Source organism: Coregonus lavaretus (genome assembly GCF_964263955.1).
Source record: "Coregonus lavaretus genome assembly, chromosome: 16".
NCBI classification, from domain to species: Eukaryota; Metazoa; Chordata; class Actinopteri; order Salmoniformes; family Salmonidae; genus Coregonus; species Coregonus lavaretus.
This window is the reverse complement of record NC_140003.1, coordinates 13,734,842-13,754,342: the sequence shown is the minus strand read 5'-3', so window position 1 is coordinate 13,754,342 and position 19,501 is coordinate 13,734,842. Positions and strand designations below refer to the sequence as shown.

At 40.3% G+C, this 19,501-nt stretch overlaps 1 protein-coding gene across 1 annotated transcript; it reads right to left on the bottom strand.

Moving 5' to 3' along the window:
* Positions 1 to 630: 630 nt before the first annotated feature.
* On the bottom strand, positions 631 to 18,453 carry tank (TRAF family member-associated NFKB activator). Its single transcript, XM_084179766.1, has 8 exons — positions 18,290 to 18,453; positions 7,391 to 7,532; positions 7,052 to 7,163; positions 6,656 to 6,765; positions 5,088 to 5,161; positions 4,888 to 5,006; positions 3,898 to 4,304; positions 631 to 1,108 (listed from the first exon to the last, which is right to left on the bottom strand). Exons 2-8 carry the CDS (start codon positions 7,487 to 7,489, stop codon positions 908 to 910), a joined length of 1,122 nt encoding a protein of 373 aa, XP_084035892.1. The 5' UTR covers positions 7,490 to 7,532; positions 18,290 to 18,453; the 3' UTR covers positions 631 to 907.
* Positions 18,454 to 19,501: the final 1,048 nt, after the last annotated feature.

Genomic DNA, 19,501 nt, shown 5'->3' with positions numbered 1-19,501 from the left:
TTGAAAGGATTTATGTAATGCAGATACAGTAATTATTCCCCTAAAATGTATGAATGGTTACTATACTGAACAGAAATATAAATGCAACATGTAAAGTGTTGGTCCCATGTTTCATGAGCTGAAATAAAAGATCCCAGAAATTGTCCATACGCACAAAAAGCTAATTCCTCAAAACTGTTGAGCACAAATTTGTTTACATCCCTGTTAGTGAACATTTCTCCTTTGCCAAGATAATCCATCCACCTGACAGGTGTGGCATATCAAGAAGCTGATTAAACAGCATGATCATTACACAGGTGCACCTTGTGCTGGGGACAATAAAAGGCCACTTAAAATGTGCAGTTTTGTCACACAACACAATGCCACACATGTCTCAAGTATTGAGGGACCGTGCAATTGGCATGCTGACTGCTGGAATCTCCACCAGAGCTGTTGCCAGATAATTTAATGTTTGTTTCTCTAACATAAGCCGCCTCCAGCATCATTTTAGAGAATTTAGCAGTACGTCCAACCGGCCTCACAACCGCAGACCACCTGTAAGCCTACATGTCCACACTGTATGTCAACATATTTGCACCATGCGAAGTCCCTGTGTTTTATAAAGACAAACAAAATAATATAAGTGAAAAATCATGATTAAATTATTGCTTTATTATACTTAAACCTACATACTGTACAATATCATTTCATATGTCTAGAGATGTACAAGTAATATCTTAAGACGACGACTGTAAAATGTACCATTCAACTCTTACAAATTAAATAAATGATCAAGAGTGGATTCTAGTCCCGTTGCAAACGCCAGTGTGACATCCAGCCCAGCGCGTGTAATTCATGGCAGGGCAACAAAGACATGAATAAACCATGAAATAATCCTAGAGGTGTTGCATTGGGCAGCCAGTGTCTGCTAGTGTCGATTGCTGGCCTCACTCGCCCTCTGGCAATGAGTAAAAAGGTGGCTCTTCATGTGGTCTTGGGGAACTACCGCGTTGCAGTAAGCACAGATATCAGGGCTGTTGTTGTTGATCTGTTGTTGTGGCTTGGCACTCACAGCCTGTGCTGCTGCTGCTACTGCTGTAGCATCACAAAGCTCAGGGCTCCACAGGGGCTACATGAAGGGACAAACACACCACTTATACTCCATTATTCATACACTTTGCATTGCTTACACTCACCCACTTACAGTTGGCCATGTGCTTGGGTCTCCACTGATGAAAGATCTGTTGCTCCGGGGAATACAAGCAAAGCAGTGTCCCACTTGAACCCGCTTTCTCAACATCCATAGTTCCTGCCCCACTACTTATAGTATTGTAATGCTGTACATTTGCTAACAGTAGGATTGAATAGTTACTTGTTTCTGGCATTGTATGTTAAGTTAGAAACAGAGAAATCTAACCAAATAAATCATACCCCAGACACAGCATTAATCATACCCCAGACACGCGTCTGAACAAAGGTGTATTTCTTCGGTGTATTTTTTAACCAAAAGCATGGTTAAGCAATACTCAATAAAGACAAGATGACCTTCCTAAAATTCTAAAGAATACATGACAGCTAAAGATCAATTTGATGTACACATCCAGCAATATGGGACTCGGATTATCAAAGAAATCTGTGAGGCAAATTGCTGTGTATTATCAAAATACTTCATAAAAAATAATTATTGCTTCTATAATTCTGCATTCACGACCTCACAGGGGAGCACAGTTGTACTGATAATGGTAGTAAAAAAATATACATTACTTTGGTTCTGACATCAACATGGACTTACAGTTGAAGTCGGAAGTTTACATACACTTAGGTTGGAGTCATTAAAACTTGTTTTTCAACCACTACACACATTTCTTGTTAACAAACTATAGTTTTGGCAAGTCGGTTAGGACATCTACTTTGTGCATGACACAAGTAATTTTTCCAACAATTGTTTACAGAAAGATTATTTCACTTATAATTCACTGTATCACAATTACAGTGGGTCAGAAGTTTACATACACTAAGTTGACTGTACCTTTAAACAGCTTGAAAAATTCCAGAAAAGTATATAATGGCTTTAGAAGCTTCGGATAGGCTAATTGACATAATTTGACTCAATTAGAGGTGCACCTGTGGATGTATTTCAAGGCCTACCTTCAAACGCAGTGCCTCATTGCTTGACATCATGGGAAAATCAAAAGAAATCAGCCAAGATCTCAGAAAAGAAATTGTAGACCTCCACAAGTCCGGTTCATCCACGGGAGCAATTTCCGAACGCCTGAAGGTACCACGTTCATCTGTACAAACAATCGTACGCAAGTAAGTATAAACACCATGGGACCACGCAGCTGTCATACCGCTCAGGAAGGAGACGCGTTCAATGAACGTACTTTGGTGCGAAAAGTGCAAATCAGTCCCAGAACAACAGCAAAGGACCTTGTGAAGATGCTGGAGGAAACAGGTACAAAAGTATCTATATCCACAGTAAAACAAGTCCTATATCGACATAACCTGAAAGGCTGCTCAGCAAGGAAGAAGCCACTGCTCCAAAACCGCGATTAAAAAGCCAGACTACGGTTTGCAACTGCACATGGGGACAAAGATCGTACTTTTTGGAGAATTGTCCTCTGGTCTGATGAAACAAAAATAGAACTGTTTGGCCATAATGACCATGGTTATGTTTGGAGGAAAAAGGGGTCGGCTTGCAAGCCGAAGAACACCATCCCAACCGTGAAGCACGGGGGTGGCAGCATCATGCTGTGGGGGTGCTTTGCTGCAGGAGGGACTGGTGCACTTCACAAAATAGATGGCATCATGAGGAAGGAAAATTATGTGGATATATTGAAGCAACATCTCAAGACATCAGTCAGGAAGTTAAAGCTTGATCGCAAATGGGTCTTCCAAATGGACAATGACCCCAAGCACACTTCCAAAGTTGTGGCAAAATGGCTTAAGGACAACAAAGTCAAGGTATTGGAGTGGCCATCACAAAGCCCTGATCTCAATCCTATAGAACATTTGTGGGCAGAACTGAAAAAGCATGTGCGAGCAAGGAGGCCTTCAAACCTGACTCAGTTACACCAGCTCTGTCAGGAGGAATGGGCCAAAATTCACCCAACTGATTGTGGGAAGCTTGTGGAAGGCTACCCGAAACATTTGACCCAAGTTAAACAATTTAAAGGCAATGCTACCAAATACTAATTGAGTGTATGTAAACTTCTGACCCACTGGGAATGTGATGAAATAAATAAAAGCTTAAATAAATCATTCTCTCTACTATTATTCTGACATTTCACATTCTTAAAATAAAGTGGTGATCCTAACTGACCTAAGACAGTGCATTTTTACTAGGATTAAATGTCAGGAATTGTGAAAAACGGAGTTTAAATGTATTGGGCTAAGGTGTATGTAAACTTCCGACTTCAACTGTATATAACCAACTACAAAACTGCATGGCAGAAAAGCATTATCATCCAAAACAATTGGTGTGTTTTATGATAATTTGTTAATTCTCTATTTGCTGATTTTATGTCTATGACAAATAGTGAGGTAGTCACCTTGTAATAAATATGGAACAAGCATTGTTGTACACATAGGCCTATCATATCTCACCTCACCTCTCTTTGTTTTAGCAGTAGTAGGCACTATTTCCGTCCTGGACTTGTTGAAAACCATTCTTCAACAGGTATAAATCTACTGAATCTAACCAATTAAGGGCATTTCCATGTTAGTTTTAAGTTTGCCTGGCGCTCTCAACTCAGTAATTAGAGAATAATTGCCTTTTATCGTGATCAACAACTTTCGTCGATGTGTGAGGTTGTCTTTCACTACTTATATGCCCTCTCTCTCCCATTCATTTGCCAGAACAAATCTGGTGTTGAGAATGTCCTACTTTTACCTGCAAATAAAGAAAAGAGCTCTCACCTTCTGGGGTCCACACACACTCTCGTGTGAGAGCGAGGTGGAGGGGGAGGTGGGGTGAGAGGGAGATGTAGGATACAGGAATGGGATGGCCAGCTCCATAGACGGTTCCACGATGACGGCAGGGATACTGCTGACTGCTGGCCGTTTCCTTGGCATGGACAGGTCAAAGTGTTTCTCTGGAGCGCTGTTCAGGAACTCATATTCACTGTCTGTGGAGGGGGGGAACTTGACGCTGAGTCTGTTGAGGGAGTCCAATAGGTCCTCTTGACTGGCACCGCGGGATGCCAGGGCCGTGGGCGGGTGCTGGAGGTCGACCCCTGGCCTTAAGGCTGAGGCTGAGGGGAAGGGCCTCTCCGCCAGCTCCGCAGTCACGTCTGTACACTGAATGGGCATGGAGAACTGCTGCTCTGTCGAATGGCAAACGCAATGCTTTTATCATACTGTTTATGTAACATAATCGATATTCACTTACAACATTGAGATATTAAGTTATGCTATTGAGTTGCGATTAGTTCAAGTAATTATGAATAATCGAGTAATAATGAATAATGTCAAGAACCTTTTCCCTTTTAATTTAGTCTTCTAATTTCACACATTAACTATAATATGAGCATTTGTTTTCTTTTATTCCAACTTTTTTTATTTCAACTAACCAGTGCTACATCACAGAATATTTTTTTTCTGCTCATTCTATTTCCACACAGGTGGAGGTCCATGGGTCAATAGGCCAATGAGGCATTAATGTACGGTTCTGCTTAATGTGTTGCTATCTAATTGTGTACAGGAATAAAGCTAAAGCTACAATATATAATTACTAATACAGTGTTATGACATATCCAAAGCAATTGTAACTCAACATATTTTCTCTATTGTAATTAAATTAAGAGTCAAGCTGGACATGAGTTCAGGCCTTGGGTGCCTTTCAACAGTGCTGGAATAATACGCAATTTCTCCAATCTAAAATTACTATTGTGCAGACTTTAATATTACCATTTGCCATGTCATTTCCTCTGTAGAATCTTTTCAGGTGATCTTTTTGTCTCCGGGTTAATGTCTGTATCTGTTGGAATTTCCCCTGAAGAGCTTGAAACGCGGCAAGAACATCTTTACTGAGAGACAAAGATATACAAGTAAGAAAACTGCTTTTCAGCCAAAAATGAAGTAAAGATACTGGTGACTAATGCACATACTTCTCAAAACTGCTGTCTACAGGTGCTGTGTGTGGTGAAGGTGACACAATCACTGCAGTTTCCATATTCCCCTTCTGAAAAACAGACACACATGGCATTGAGGACTTACATGGCAAGAAATATCCACCGTACTAATATCAACTATTCATATTGAAATGTTTAGCTTAGAAATCAAATACTATATTTTTTTCCTGCATAAAGTCATCATTTCATAAAAACATATGTAATCTAATTACGATAATTATACATTCAAACAAAAATGATCTGATTATTGTTAATGAATCTACTAAAATGGTTGCTGCCTTGTGATCGATTAGGGAATTATTTATCAACAATAAAGCTGGTGGCGCTATAAAGCTGATGGCTTATAATGGCCTCAGACCCTGAGGTTCGGTGATGCTATCCTCTAGCGCCACCTGTCGATGAAAGACTGTATGTGTGTATTCATTCTTTTAAAAATAATGTTAAACGTTCATGTTTCCCAGCTAAAAATAGAGCTTGTGACCTTTATTAGAGTGAAGCAACAAGTTGAAAGATGACCTATGTCACAGGAAGTGGAACTATTGTATTGTGCATTGGCATGATCACTGTTATTGCTATCAGGCACTGCAGACACAGAACATCTACAAGCAATGTACAATTTGTGAACAATAACGTCTGTTTGTGTGTGTGGCTGTGCGTGTGCTTGCTTGTAAAAAAGAGAGAGCGAGGATATTGAGCTCATTTGAGAGAAAACAAAAATAAAATAATTATGAGGCAGCAAATGCCATGTTTACACCCTATCCAGTGCGTGAACCCCTGAATGAGACATGAGGCACCCTAAATGCAAAAAAGTTATTTAGGGTTCTCTAAATAATACTAATTTAACCATTCTACTATTTGTTTAAAATGCTATTTGTACTGCTGCAGTGGCAAATATTAAAATAAAAGCTTATTCCAGATTAAACAAACACCCCCATCTCTGTGTCATGATTTAAACTGTTTTTTTCCCCCCATGTGGCTGCACTTGTCATCGCGGGACAGTCCCGCATCTCAGTCCCTTTTCTTTCTACAAAAAAGGCCCTTCTGTCAGCAAGACGATTCAATTAATTCAGGCTGCAAGGGTGTAGACCCAATGACAATCGGCAAATGTCATTACACTTTTTGGTGGTTTGTAACAGATGTCTCTTTTCATTCATCAAATGGCACGAGGGCACAGTGCACTGTTTGAATGCTGGAATTATTTTGGAGTGGACGAACATGCGCAAGTAGCCTACTTTTTGAAGTGATTTGTTTGACAATAAAATTAAAAACATCATGACTGGTTGTGTTCATGACAATTAAAAGGGAATACATTATTTTTACCATTAAATGTCTTTACTATTAGGCCCATAAAACATGTATTTTTTCACACATAGGTGGTCTTGTGAAAAAAATGTAGACACCCCAAATGTCACAGCATAATTCGCACTCTGACCCTATCACATCCGTGCATTTTGCCTGTCTGCATCATATTTGTAAACATAAATAAACAATATCTAATTATCCTCTTATGTGGATTGTATTAATAATTGTGTTAAACATGCTACCAAGTAATGAATCTTCCGGAAGGAGCTGACTGGGTTGTCAAAGAGATGGTTGGAAGGAGACAGGGTTTCTTCTTCCTGTTTTCTAGGAACAGCCTCACCTTTGACCTCTCCTAAGAATAAAATAAGATAGAAAAATATAATGTAGCAGACCAACCAGTTAGTCAACACGGGAAGTCTCATTTTTGATGGGAAGTGTACAATGTCCTGAAACAGCAATAATCAGCACAATTTATCTCCAGGAGAACCGAAAATGCAACAGAATGCATGCACGTGCCCAATGTAGACTACTGTTTCACTGTTTCTTTCACTATAGTTGAACTGTATGGTATAGAATATGTCAAAATATGTCATCATGCAAACAATAGTATTAAGAAAACAATGATGCTTGTCACTTACCTGAGGGTTGCTTAGTTGCTGATATCAACTGAACTTTGAGTTTTGAAATCAATTGCTGCTGGTCTTCTATCTGTTTCTGAAGTTTCTGAGTGTGCCGTTCATAATATTCATTCTGCAAAAGTTAACCTTTCATTACATATTAATCATGAATGTCATCACTTACTAGGTAGGTAGCCTTTTGTAGCCTCTATTGTAAATAACTGTAATTACCATGCTACAGTATTTCATTATATCAAAGCACTGTATAGAAGGCTATGCCACATCGCACTGGACAGAGTTGAAGTCTCATAGGTAAATTAGAAGATTTTGTTTTCTATCACAATGATTTAGGTATCATACCGTCTGCTGTAGTTCCCTTTTGGCGCTGTCTCTCTCGATAGAGGCCTGGCGGTAAGCTTCAAATGCCTTGTTGAGCTGGTCTCCAATATTCCTCTCCATGCCGTGTGCTCCACGATCATCACTGACACAGCAGTCATGGGCCCTGTGGCAACATATCACGCAACCAATGTTTAGGGGCAGAATGCAGCATTAAAGCACATTATCACATGATTTGCTGTAAAATGCAAGTCCTCCTCCATAATCATGAAACTGGAGCCAGTGCACACTTCTCTTTCATGCCTGTACTTGCTAATTTTAGAAACTCACGATAAACATTGAGGATTATCATAAGTTCCCTGTGTAGAAATAGCCTATTGATGAGAAAGCAAAAACAAACATCCAAAATATCTACGAAATAAATAAATGTTCTGGTACTCATGATGATAAGAAATTGATTACATCTATTGACACTAATGCAATATTGAATAATAGCCTTTTTTTTACTGATACATTAATTGACATTACTGAATGCCATCGTTCGTTACTAATCTTTGGTTCATACATGACTTGAGCAATGGCTGCAACAACTGTAATAAATAAATCACTGAGAAGGTGTTAATAGGTTTCATAAATTATAATGAAATGTACAATATTTTGGGTAAACGTACCTCAATGTAGTTAGCCATTATTTATGATAGCTAATGACTAATACCAAATAACCTACTGTATGTCTATCAATACAATTGTATTATGACATGATCAATACATTAAGCTACTAATACGATAAACCTTTTCTTGCCCAGGGAGCCCTTCCCAGGCAAACCGGCGACCCAGGGTCCCCCATCATACGTTAGGGGGGAAAATGGTATTTTCATCATGTGAATAATAATGGCAAGGAGAAGTAATCAACATTTTAAAATGAATTGATTTGGTATATCGTTTTGTATTATTTTGACCTCCACACATTATAATTGGAAGAGTTAAAAAAAGGTTAGCCATGTGTTGGCAAAAATGTATGTCCAAGTCACAAAAGCTTACCAGCAGCCAGTGGCACTTACCGCACCGGTAGCCTATTCGTGGGTAGTTTTTCAGATATACTCCAGTGAGTGTAATTGGCTCCAATGAGTGTAATTTGCTCAATATTAGGAGTTGAGAAGTAAAGTTCACATCATTAGAAATATAATATCTTCTTTTCTACTGTAGGTATGTAATTCAAAAAATTGTATTCTGTTGTTGCTAGCGATATTCATAAAATTCATTTAAAAACAATTTAATCAATTTTAGAATAAGGCTGTAACGTAACATAATGTTGAAAAAGTGAAGCGGATGCACTGTGAAGCGGATGCACTGTATATACATATATATATATATATATATATATATATATATATATATATATATATACACACAGTGGGGGAAAAAAGTATTTAGTCAGCCACCAATTGTGCAAGTTCTCCCACTTAAAAAGATGAGAGAGGCCTGTAATTCTCATCATAGGTACACGTCAACTATGACAGACAAAATGAGGAAAAAAAATCCAGAAAATCACATTGTAGGATTTTTTATGAATTTATTTGCAAATTATGGTGGAAAATAAGTATTTGGTCAATAACAAAAGTTTCTCAATACTTTGTTATATACCCTTTGTTGGCAATGACACAGGTCAAATGTTTTCTGTAAGTCTTCACAAGGTTTTCACACACTGTTGCTGGTATTTTGGCCCATTCCTCCATGCAGATCTCCTCTAGAGCAGTGATGTTTTGGGGCTGTCGCTGGGCAACACGGACTTTCAACTCCCTCCAAAGATTTTCTATGGGGTTGAGATCTGGAGACTGGCTAGGCCACTCCAGGACCTTGAAATGCTTCTTACGAAGCCACTCCTTCGTTGCCCGGGCGGTGTGTTTGGGATCATTGTCATGCTGAAAGACCCAGCCACGTTTCATCTTCAATGCCCTTGCTGATGGAAGGAGGTTTTCACTCAAAATCTCACGATACATGGCCCCATTCATTCTTTCCTTTACACGGATCAGTAGTCCTGGTCCCTTTGCAGAAAAACAGCCCCAAAGCATGATGTTTCCACCCCCATGCTTCACAGTAGGTATGGTGTTCTTTGGATGCAACTCAGCATTCTTTGTCCTCCAAACACGACGAGTTGAGTTTTTACCAAAAAGTTATATTTTGGTTTCATCTGACCATATGACATTCTCCCAATCCTCTTCTGGATCATCCAAATGCACTCTAGCAAACTTCAGACGGGCCTGGACATGTACTGGCTTAAGCAGGGGGACACGTCTGGCACTGCAGGATTTGAGTCCCTGGCGGCGTAGTGTGTTACTGATGGTAGGCTTTGTTACTTTGGTCCCAGCTCTCTGCAGGTCATTCACTAGGTCCCCCCGTGTGGTTCTGGGATTTTTGCTCACCGTTCTTGTGATCATTTTGACCCCACGGAGTGAGATCTTGCGTGGAGCCCCAGATCGAGGGAGATTATCAGTGGTCTTGTATGTCTTCCATTTCCTAATAATTGCTCCCACAGTTGATTTCTTCAAACCAAGCTGCTTACCTATTGCAGATTCATTCTTCCCAGCCTGGTGCAGGTCTACCATTTTGTTTCTGGTGTCCTTTGACAGCTCTTTGGTCTTGGCCATAGTGGAGTTTGGAGTGTGACTGTTTGAGGTTGTGAACAGGTGTCCTTTATGCTCAAACAGGTGCCATAAATACAGGTAACAAGTGGAGGACAGAGGAGCCTCTTAAAGAAGAAGTTACAGGTCTGTGAGAGCCAGATATCTTGCTTGTTTGTAGGTGACCAAATACTTATTTTCCACCATAATTTGCAAATAAATTCATTAAAAATCCTACAATGTGATTTTCTGGATTTTTTTTTCTCAATTTTTTTGTCATAGTTGATGTGTACCTATGATGAAAATTACAGGCCTCTCTAATATTTTTAAGTGGGAGAATTTGCACAATTGGTGGCTGACTAAATACTTTTTTTCCCCACTGTATGCATCTGTTGGTCACAGATATCTAAAAAAATAAAATAAAAATCGGCCTCACAATGGGCGCCAGGATCTCATCACAGTATTTCTGTGCATTCAAATTGCCATCGATAAAATGCAATTGTGTTATTGTCCGTAGCTTATGCCAGCCCATACCATAACGCCACCACCACCACAGCAAACCGCTCGCTCACACAATGCCATACACATGGTCTACGGTTGTGAGGCCGGTTGGCCATACTGCCAAATTCTCTAAAACAACGTTGGTGGCGGCTTATGGTAGAGAAATTAACATTCAATTCTCTGGCAACAGATCTGGTGGACATTCCTGCAGTAAGCATGCCAATTGCACACTCCCTCAAAACTTGAGACATTTTTGGTATTGTGTTGTGTGACAAAACTGCACATTTTAGAGTGGCCTTTTATTGTCCCCAGCACAAGGTGTACCTGTGTAATGAGCATGCTGTTTAATCAGCTTCTTGATATGCCACACTTGTCAGGTGGATGGATTATCTTGGCAAAGGAGAAAGGCTCACTAACAGGGATGTAAGCAAATTTGTGCACAACATTTGAGAGAAATAAGCTTTTTGTGCATATGGAACATTTCTGGGATCTTTTATTTCAGCTCATGAAACATGGGACCAACATTTTACATGTTGCGTTTATATTTTTGTTCAGTATATATATATATATATATATAAAAAAGTTTGCACACACCTACTCATTCAAGGGTTTTTCTTTATTTTTACTATTTTCTACATTGTATAATAATAGTGAAGACATCAAAACTATGAAATAACACATATGGAATCATGTAGTAACCAAAAAAGTGTTAAACAAATCAAAATATATTTTATATTTGAGATTGTTCAAATAGCCACCCTTGCCTTGATGACAGCTTTGCACACTTTTGGCATTCTCTCAACCAGCTTCACCTGGAATGCTTTTCCAACAGTCTTGAAGGAGTTCCCACATATGCTGAGCACCTGTTGGCTGCTTTTCCTTCACTCCGCGGTCCAACACATCCCAAACCATCTCAATTGGATTGAGGTCGGGTGATTGTGGAGGCCAGGTCATCTGATGCAGCACTCCATCACTCTCCTTCTTGGTAAAATAGCCCTTACACCGCCTGGAGGTGTGTTGGGTCATTGTCCTGTTTAAAAAGAAATGATAGTCCCACTAAGCCCAAACCAGATGGGATGGTGTATCGCTGCAGAATGCTGTGGCAGCCATGCTGGTTAAGTGTGCCTTGAATGATAAATAAATCACATACAGTGTCACCAGCAAAGCACCCCCACACCATAACACCTCCTCCTCCATGCTTTACGGTGGGAAATACACATGCAGAGATCATCCGTTCACCCACACCGCGTCTCACAAAGACACAGCGGTTGGAACCAAAAATCTCCAATTTGGACTCCAGACCAAAGCACACATTTCCACTGGTCTAATGTCCATTGCTTGTGTTTCTTGGCCCATGCAAGTCTCTTGTTATTATTGGTGTCCTTTAGTAGTGGTTTCTTTGCAGCAATTCGACCATGAAGGCCTGATTCACGCAGTCTCCTCTGAACAGTTGATGTTGAGATGTGTCTGTGACTTGAACTCTGTGAATAATTTATTTGGGCTGCAATTTCTGAGACTGGTTACTCTAATGAACTTATCCTCTGCAGCAGAGATAACTCTGTGTCTTCCATTCCTGTGGCGGTCCTCATGAGAGCCAGTTTCATCATAGTGCTTGATGGTTATTGAAACTGCACTTGAAGAAACTTACAAAGTTCTTGAAATATTCCGTATTGACTGACCTTCATGTCTTATTTAAGCTGTTCTTGCCATAATATGGACTTGGTCTTTTACCAAATAGGGCTATCTTCTGTATACCACCCCTACCTTGTCACAACACAACTGATTGGCTCAAATGCATTAAGAAGGAATGAAATTCCACAAATTAATTTTTTAGAAGGCACACCTGTTAATTGAAATGCATTCCAGGTGACTAACTCATGAAGCTGGTTGAGAGAATGCCAAGCGTGTGCAAAGCTGTCATCAAGGCAAAGGGTGGCTATTTGAAGAATCCCAAATATAAAATATATTTGATTTGTTTAACACGTTTTTGGTTACTACATGATTCCATGTGTTATTTCATAGTTTTGATGTCTTCACTATTATTCTACAATGTAGAAAATAGTAAAAATAAAGAAAAACCCTTGAATGAGTAGGTGTGTCCACACTTTTGACTGGTAGTGTATATACAGTTGAAGTCGGAGGTTTACATACACTTAGGTTGGAGTCATTAAAACTTGTTTTTCAACCACTCCACAATTTCTTTTTAACAAACTATAGTTTTGGCAAGTCGGTTAGGACATCCACTTTGTGCATGACACAAGTCATTTTTCAACAATTGTTTACAGACAGATTATTTCACTTATAATTCACTGTTCCACAATTCCAGTGGGTCAGAAGTTTCCATACACTAAGTTGACTGTGCCTTTAAACAGCTTGGAAAATTCCAGAAAATGATGTCATGGCTTTAGAAGCTTCTGATAGGCTAATTTACATCATTTGTGTCAATTGGAGGTGTACCTGTGGATGTATTTCAAGGCCTACCTTCAAACACAGTGCCTCTTTGCTTGACATCATGGGAAAATCAAAAGAAATCAGCCAAGACCTCAGAAAAAAAATGGTAGACCGCCACAAGTCTGGTTCATCCTTGGGAGCAATTTCCAAACGCCTGAACGTACCACGTTCATCTGTACAAACAATAGTACGCAAGTATAAACACCATGGGACCACGCAGCCGTCATACTGCTCAGGAAGGAGACGCATTCTGTCTCCTAGAGATGAACATACTTTGGTGCGAAAAGTGCAAATCAATCCCAGAACAACAGCAAAGGATCTTGTGAAGATACTGGAGGAAACAGGTACAGAATTATCTATATCCACAGTAAAACAAGTCCTATATCAACATAACCTGAAAGGCCGCGCAGCAAGGAAGAAGCCACTGCTCTAAAACCGCCATAAAAAAGCCAGACTACGGTTTGCAACTGCACATGGGGACAAAGATCGTACTTTTTGGAGAAATGTCCTCTGGTCTGATGAAACAAAAATAGAACTGTTTGGCCATAATGACCATCGTTATGTTTGGAGGAAAAAGGGGAAGCTTGCAAGCCGAAGAACACCATCCCAACCGTGAAGCGTGGGGGTGGCAGCATCATGCTGTGGGGGTGCTTTGCTGCAGGAAGGACTGGTGCACTTCACAAAATAGATGGCATCATGAGGAAGGAAAATTATGTGGATATATTGAAGCAACATCTCAAGACATCAGTCAGGAAGTTAAAGCTTGGTCGCAAATGGGTCTTCCAAATGGACAATGACCCCAAGCATACTTCCAAAGTTGTGGCAAAATGGTTTAAGGACAAAAATGTCAAGGTATTGGAGTGGCCATCACAAAGCCCTGACCTAAATCCTATAGAAAATCTGTGGGCAGAACTGAAAAAGTGTGTGCGAGCAAGGAGGCCTACAAATCTGACTCAGTTACACCAGCTCTGTCAGGAGGAATGGGCCAAAATTCACCCAACGTATTGTGGGAAGCTTGTGGAAGGCTACCCGAAAAGTTTGACCCAAGTTAAACAATTTAAAGGCAATGCTACCAAATACTAATTGAGTGTATGTAAACTTCTAACCCACTGGGAATGTGATGAAAGAAATAAAAGCTGAAATAAATCATTCTCTCTACTATTATTCTGACATTTCAAATTCTTAAAATAAAGTGGTGATCCTAACTGACCTACGACAGGAAATACTTATTTCCCTCATTAAAATGCAAATCAATTCATAACATTTTTGACATGTGTTTTTCTGGATTCTTTTGTTGTTATTCTGTCTCTCACTGTTCAAATAAACCTACCATTAAAATTATAGACTGATCATTTCTTTGTCAGTGGGCAAACGTACAAAATCAGCAGGGGATCAAATACTTTTTCCCTCACTGTGTGTGTATATATACATATATATATATATATATATACACAGTATCTCACAAAAGTGAGTACACCCCTCACATTTTTGTAAATATTTGAGTATATATTTTCATGTGACAACACTGAAGAAATGACACTTTGCTACAATGTAAAGTAGTGAGTGTACAGCTTGTATAACAGTGTAAATTTGCTGTCCCCTCAAAATAACTCAACACAGCCATTAATGTCTAAACCGCTGGCAACAAAAGTGAGTACACCCCTAAGTGAAAATGTCCAAATTGGGCCCAAAGTGTCAATATTTTGTGTGGCCACCATCATTTTCCAGCACTGCCTTAACCCTCTTGGGCATGGAGTTCACTAGAACTTCACAGGTTGCCACTGGAGTCCTCTTCCACTCCTCCATGACGACATCACGGAGCTGGTGGATGTTAGAGACCTTGCACTCCTCCACCTTCCGTTTGAGGATGCCCCACAGATGCTCAATAGGGTTTAGGTCTGGAGACATGCTTGGCCAGTCCATCACCTTTACCCTCAGCTTCTTTAGTAAGGCAGTGGTCGTCTTGGAGGTGTGTTTGGGGTCGTTATCATGTTGGAATACTGCCCTGCGGCCCAGTCTCAGAAGGGAGGGGATCATGCTCTGCTTCAGTATGTCACAGTACATGTTGGCATTCATGGTTCCCTCAATGAACTGTAGCTCTCCAGTGCCGGCAGCACTCATGCAGCCCCAGACCATGACACTCCCACCACCATGCTTGACTGTAGGCAAGACACACTTGTCTTCAGTGGCGGCTCCTGAAAAAATTCTCAGGGGGGGCAATTTTTCTGATGATTTAGGTGACCTACACACATTTTAAAAAAGATATGTCCAGCAACAACATGAAGACAGGGGCAGCATATAAGTCAATACTGATATACACATTACTTGCTTCAAAAAGGCCTCATGGTTGAATTGGAAATATGTGCACCTGAGCAAGCAGGAGCTTTTGATAGAGGCTACTGAAAACATTGATGCAAGTTATTGGTAATAAGACATTTTTATAGACTTCCATATTCTGCCCTCTTGTATAGATTTGTGAAAATGAACAGTGATAGACATTTTGCCTGAAAACAGAATTTGAAAATAATTTCTAGAAAAGGTAAACACAGCTATCTGTATGGCTTTGTAAATATGAACAACCATATTCTGGCCAATTGTATAGATTTGTAAAAAAAATTGTTTACTTTAAAAAAAATGAAAAATAACTATTTTAAACAACATCAACTGTGAACTGATTTGGGCGTGTGTGTGTTAAAGAGACAGACAGGGAGGGACAAAGAGAGAGAGAGGCTACATTACTTGTACTGAAACTGTTCTCTTCTCTCTTTCAATGCAGAAAAGCGGTCAATGACTTTCTCATTGAAATCAGGCATGCTGAGGACTAGTTTACTAGTTACTTTTTAGCTTGCTGCATGATCAAATTCAGCTGATGCGCATAGCAATGCACGTAATGGCCTTTCTTGAAATGCTCACGCACCTTTTGCCTTCTCTCGCCTCATCACACTGGCTCCATCGTAAGCTTGCGCAATGAGTTTGACTTTCACGTCGTCGGCAAAAAGACCGTTCAGTCTCTCCAAAAGCACACTGGCGATTGAGACTGAGGTTGATTCCGAGATGGGAAGGAACTCAAAAAAGCGCTCCTGCACTTTGTGGTTGTCTCTTTGATGTGAACTTCTTTCAAAGAGACAATCGAGTTGCACTGAACGCTATAGCCATCTTGATAGTAGTACGTGAATTGATTGATGCTGCTACCCGCTCTTTTCTTAGTTACGTTCATGGTTACGTTACGTATGACGAAAGCGCGTAAGTGCAAGCCCTCAGAAACCCATAGAGATTGTATTGAAAGCTCTGAAATTTGAAAAAAATAGATTTTACATGGGAGTCTATGACAGACTTCTGGGCGATTTTCAACCTGACTGAAATCGCCCCAAAAGGGGGGGGAGCCATTTGAAGCACGACTTTAGCCTGATTGGACATTTAGTGGCAGTGTGGCACTGTGGCAGATCAGACGTCTAGATTACAACACTGATAACTACTGTTGCCGTGATATAATTGATTAGAAAAAAATTCCCTTCCTTTTCCCGTTTGGCAGTGCGTCGCCCATATCGCCCTATTGAACAGACCGCCCCTGCTTGTCTTTGTACTCCTCATCTGGTTGCCGCCACACACCATCTAAACCAAATTAGTTTATCTTGGTCTCATCAGACCACAGGACATGGTTCCAGTAATCCATGTCCTTAATCTGCTTGTCTTCAGCAAAATGTTTGCGGGCTTTCTTGTGCATCATCTTTAGAAGAGGCTTCCTTCTGGGACGACAGCCATGCAGACCAATTTGATGCAGTGTGCGGCGTATGGTCTGAGCACTGACAGGTTGACCCCCCACCCCTTCAACCTCTGCAGCAATGCTGGCAGCACTCATACGTCTACTTCCCAAAGACAACCTCTGGATATGACGCTGAGCACGTGCACTCAACTTCTTTGGTCGACAATGGCGAGGCCTGTTCTGAGTGGAACCTGTCCTGTTAAACCGCTGTATGGTCTTGGCCACCGTGCTGCAGCTCAGTTTCAGGGTCTTGGCAATCTTCTTATAGCCCATGCCATCTTTATGTAGAGCAACAATTCTTTTTTTCAGATCCTCAGAGAGTTCTTTGCCATGAGGTGCCATGTTGAACTTACAGTGACCAGTATGAGGGAGTGTGAGAGCGATGACACCAAATTTAGCACACCTGCTCCCCATTCACACCTGAGACCTTGTAACACTAACGAGCCACATGACACCGGGGAGGGAAAATGGCTAATTGGGCCCACTTAGCGGTGTACTCACTTTTGTTGCCAGCGGTTTAGACATTAATGGCTGTGTGTTAAGTTATTTTGAGGGGACAGCAAATTTACACTGTTATACAAGCTGTACACTCACTACTTTACATTGTAGCAAAGTGTCATTTCTTCAGTGTTGTCACATGAAAAGATATACTCAAATATTTACAAAAATGTGAGGGGTGTACTCACTTTTGTGAGATAGTGTATATGGAACCCCTGCAGTATGGACCCCTGGTTAAATACCCCTGACCTAAACTGTGAAGCTTTGACATATCTAATGCTTTTGGGTTGGGTATTGTTTTTCTAGGTGTCCTGAATATACTTTTTTAAACTTCTGAGTTTCCAATGAATAATGAGCATGGTAATATGTTTGGTTACTTCATTTGATTAAACAGCTAATCCCGTTCTCTATCTTGTAATTTACTTTAAACACACTCAAGCTTAAAACAGTCATTGTATGTCAATGGTTGCAGACCAAGCAGCATGATATGCAGCCAGCAGATCTGACCCAGAAAGTCTTCCTGTGTGGATTAAAACACCACCGTGTGTGCCAGAACGTCTTCCTGTGTCGATTAAAACACCACAGTGTGAGATATGGCTTGGAAAACGTACCTCAATCCAGGCATGAGAAATGTGATGTACTCCAAACTGTTCCATTATCCCAGCTGTTACACTTAGCAGATTGAATGACTGCTAGACAATTCGGAGTACAACGCATTTCTCATCCCTGGATTGAGATACGTTTTCCGAGCCATATCTCGCTGCGCTCCGCTGTGTCTTAATCTACACAGGAAGCCTGTCTGATCCTAGTGCAGCTGTAAGCAAGCGGGTCATATCTGCTGGCTACATGATATGAAGATACACAGTAGCCTGAAGCAGCCAAATAGTTCTAAAATTGTACCAACATTGTAGCAAGCACGAACTGGCAATATAGAACGTTGACATTCATTAGTAAGTGTACAAAAGTGGTCCCGTACAGTTCCGTTTTTCGTATTGAGTGTCAATAGTTAGATAGATATAACCATATAGCCTAGTTCAGTTCCCCCTCAACTTTGGTATCTGATTGTAGCCTATAATAGCAGTATCTTACCTTCATTCGAAAATTGCAAAACTATTGTTTTGATACTGCGACACCTTCTTATTCTTCGAGTGGCCTATATGTACGACGTGCGGGAGAGGATATGGTGTATTTCGAACAAATGTACATTTTACATGTTTTATCATGCGTTGGGAACTTCCCTCGGGGAATCCCCCGCGCCTGTCAGACTTCCGCCTTGCTGGACTCTGACCAATCAACTTTGAGGTACTAAATTTGTGCTAGGTGGTTTAGCAAATTGAGGGTTCTTCTTGCTGCCTACACGTCTGCAATGTTGTGCATGTAAAAAGTAATCCGATGAAACAAAGTTAAGTGGCAGAAAAATGTATGTGTTGAATTTACTGTCACCATCGCTGATAAGTGTTTTCTCACACTGCTAAGCATTGCTAGCTAAATTCAGCAGAACCCAACCCTCATTTCAGCCCTCATTGTCATGAGTGTTAGTGTGAAAAGTGTTTTGCCAAAATTGTGGTGAACAGTTATTGGTCTCTGACAGATAGTGTATAGCAAAATATAAAAATATGTCAACATGCTCTTTGCAAAAAATATCACCAGCTGAGGTATTGTTATTACCCTATGCCTGTGCACTAGGCCATATTTAACATTTAACATTTAAGTCATTTAGCAGACACTCTTATCCAGAGCGACTTACAAATTGGTGCAATTAATTTAGTAAACTTTACAGTGTTATTTTAATGATTCTGAAAGATGTACAGTAGGGGCATGCCACTGTGTACTATAGCCTACAACAATGATCTGCTTTCATTGCACCAGCAAGAATACTGATACTGTATATCAACATCTTCCTGTGCTGTATTTGGAAGATATAAGCCTACTCTTATTTTCCTACAATATGCAATCACACATTTATTACCATGTAATAATGAGAATGCAATCATAATGATTTTTGCTGTTTCACATTTACCATTGAAAAAGGTTATTTGTGCAGAATAAAGTGCAACATGAATATGGGACACAAGTGGGCAGCAGGGCGGCAGGTAGCCTAGTGGTTAGAGCGTTGTGCCAATAACCGAAAGATTACACATCTATCGATGTGCCCTTGAGCAAGGCAATTAACCCTAATTATCTCCAGGGGCGCCGTATTACTATGTGTGACCCTGTAAAACAACACATTTCACTGCACCTATCCGGTGTACAGTATGTGACAATACATCTTTTTTTTGTGCCAAGTCCAATAGTAACCAA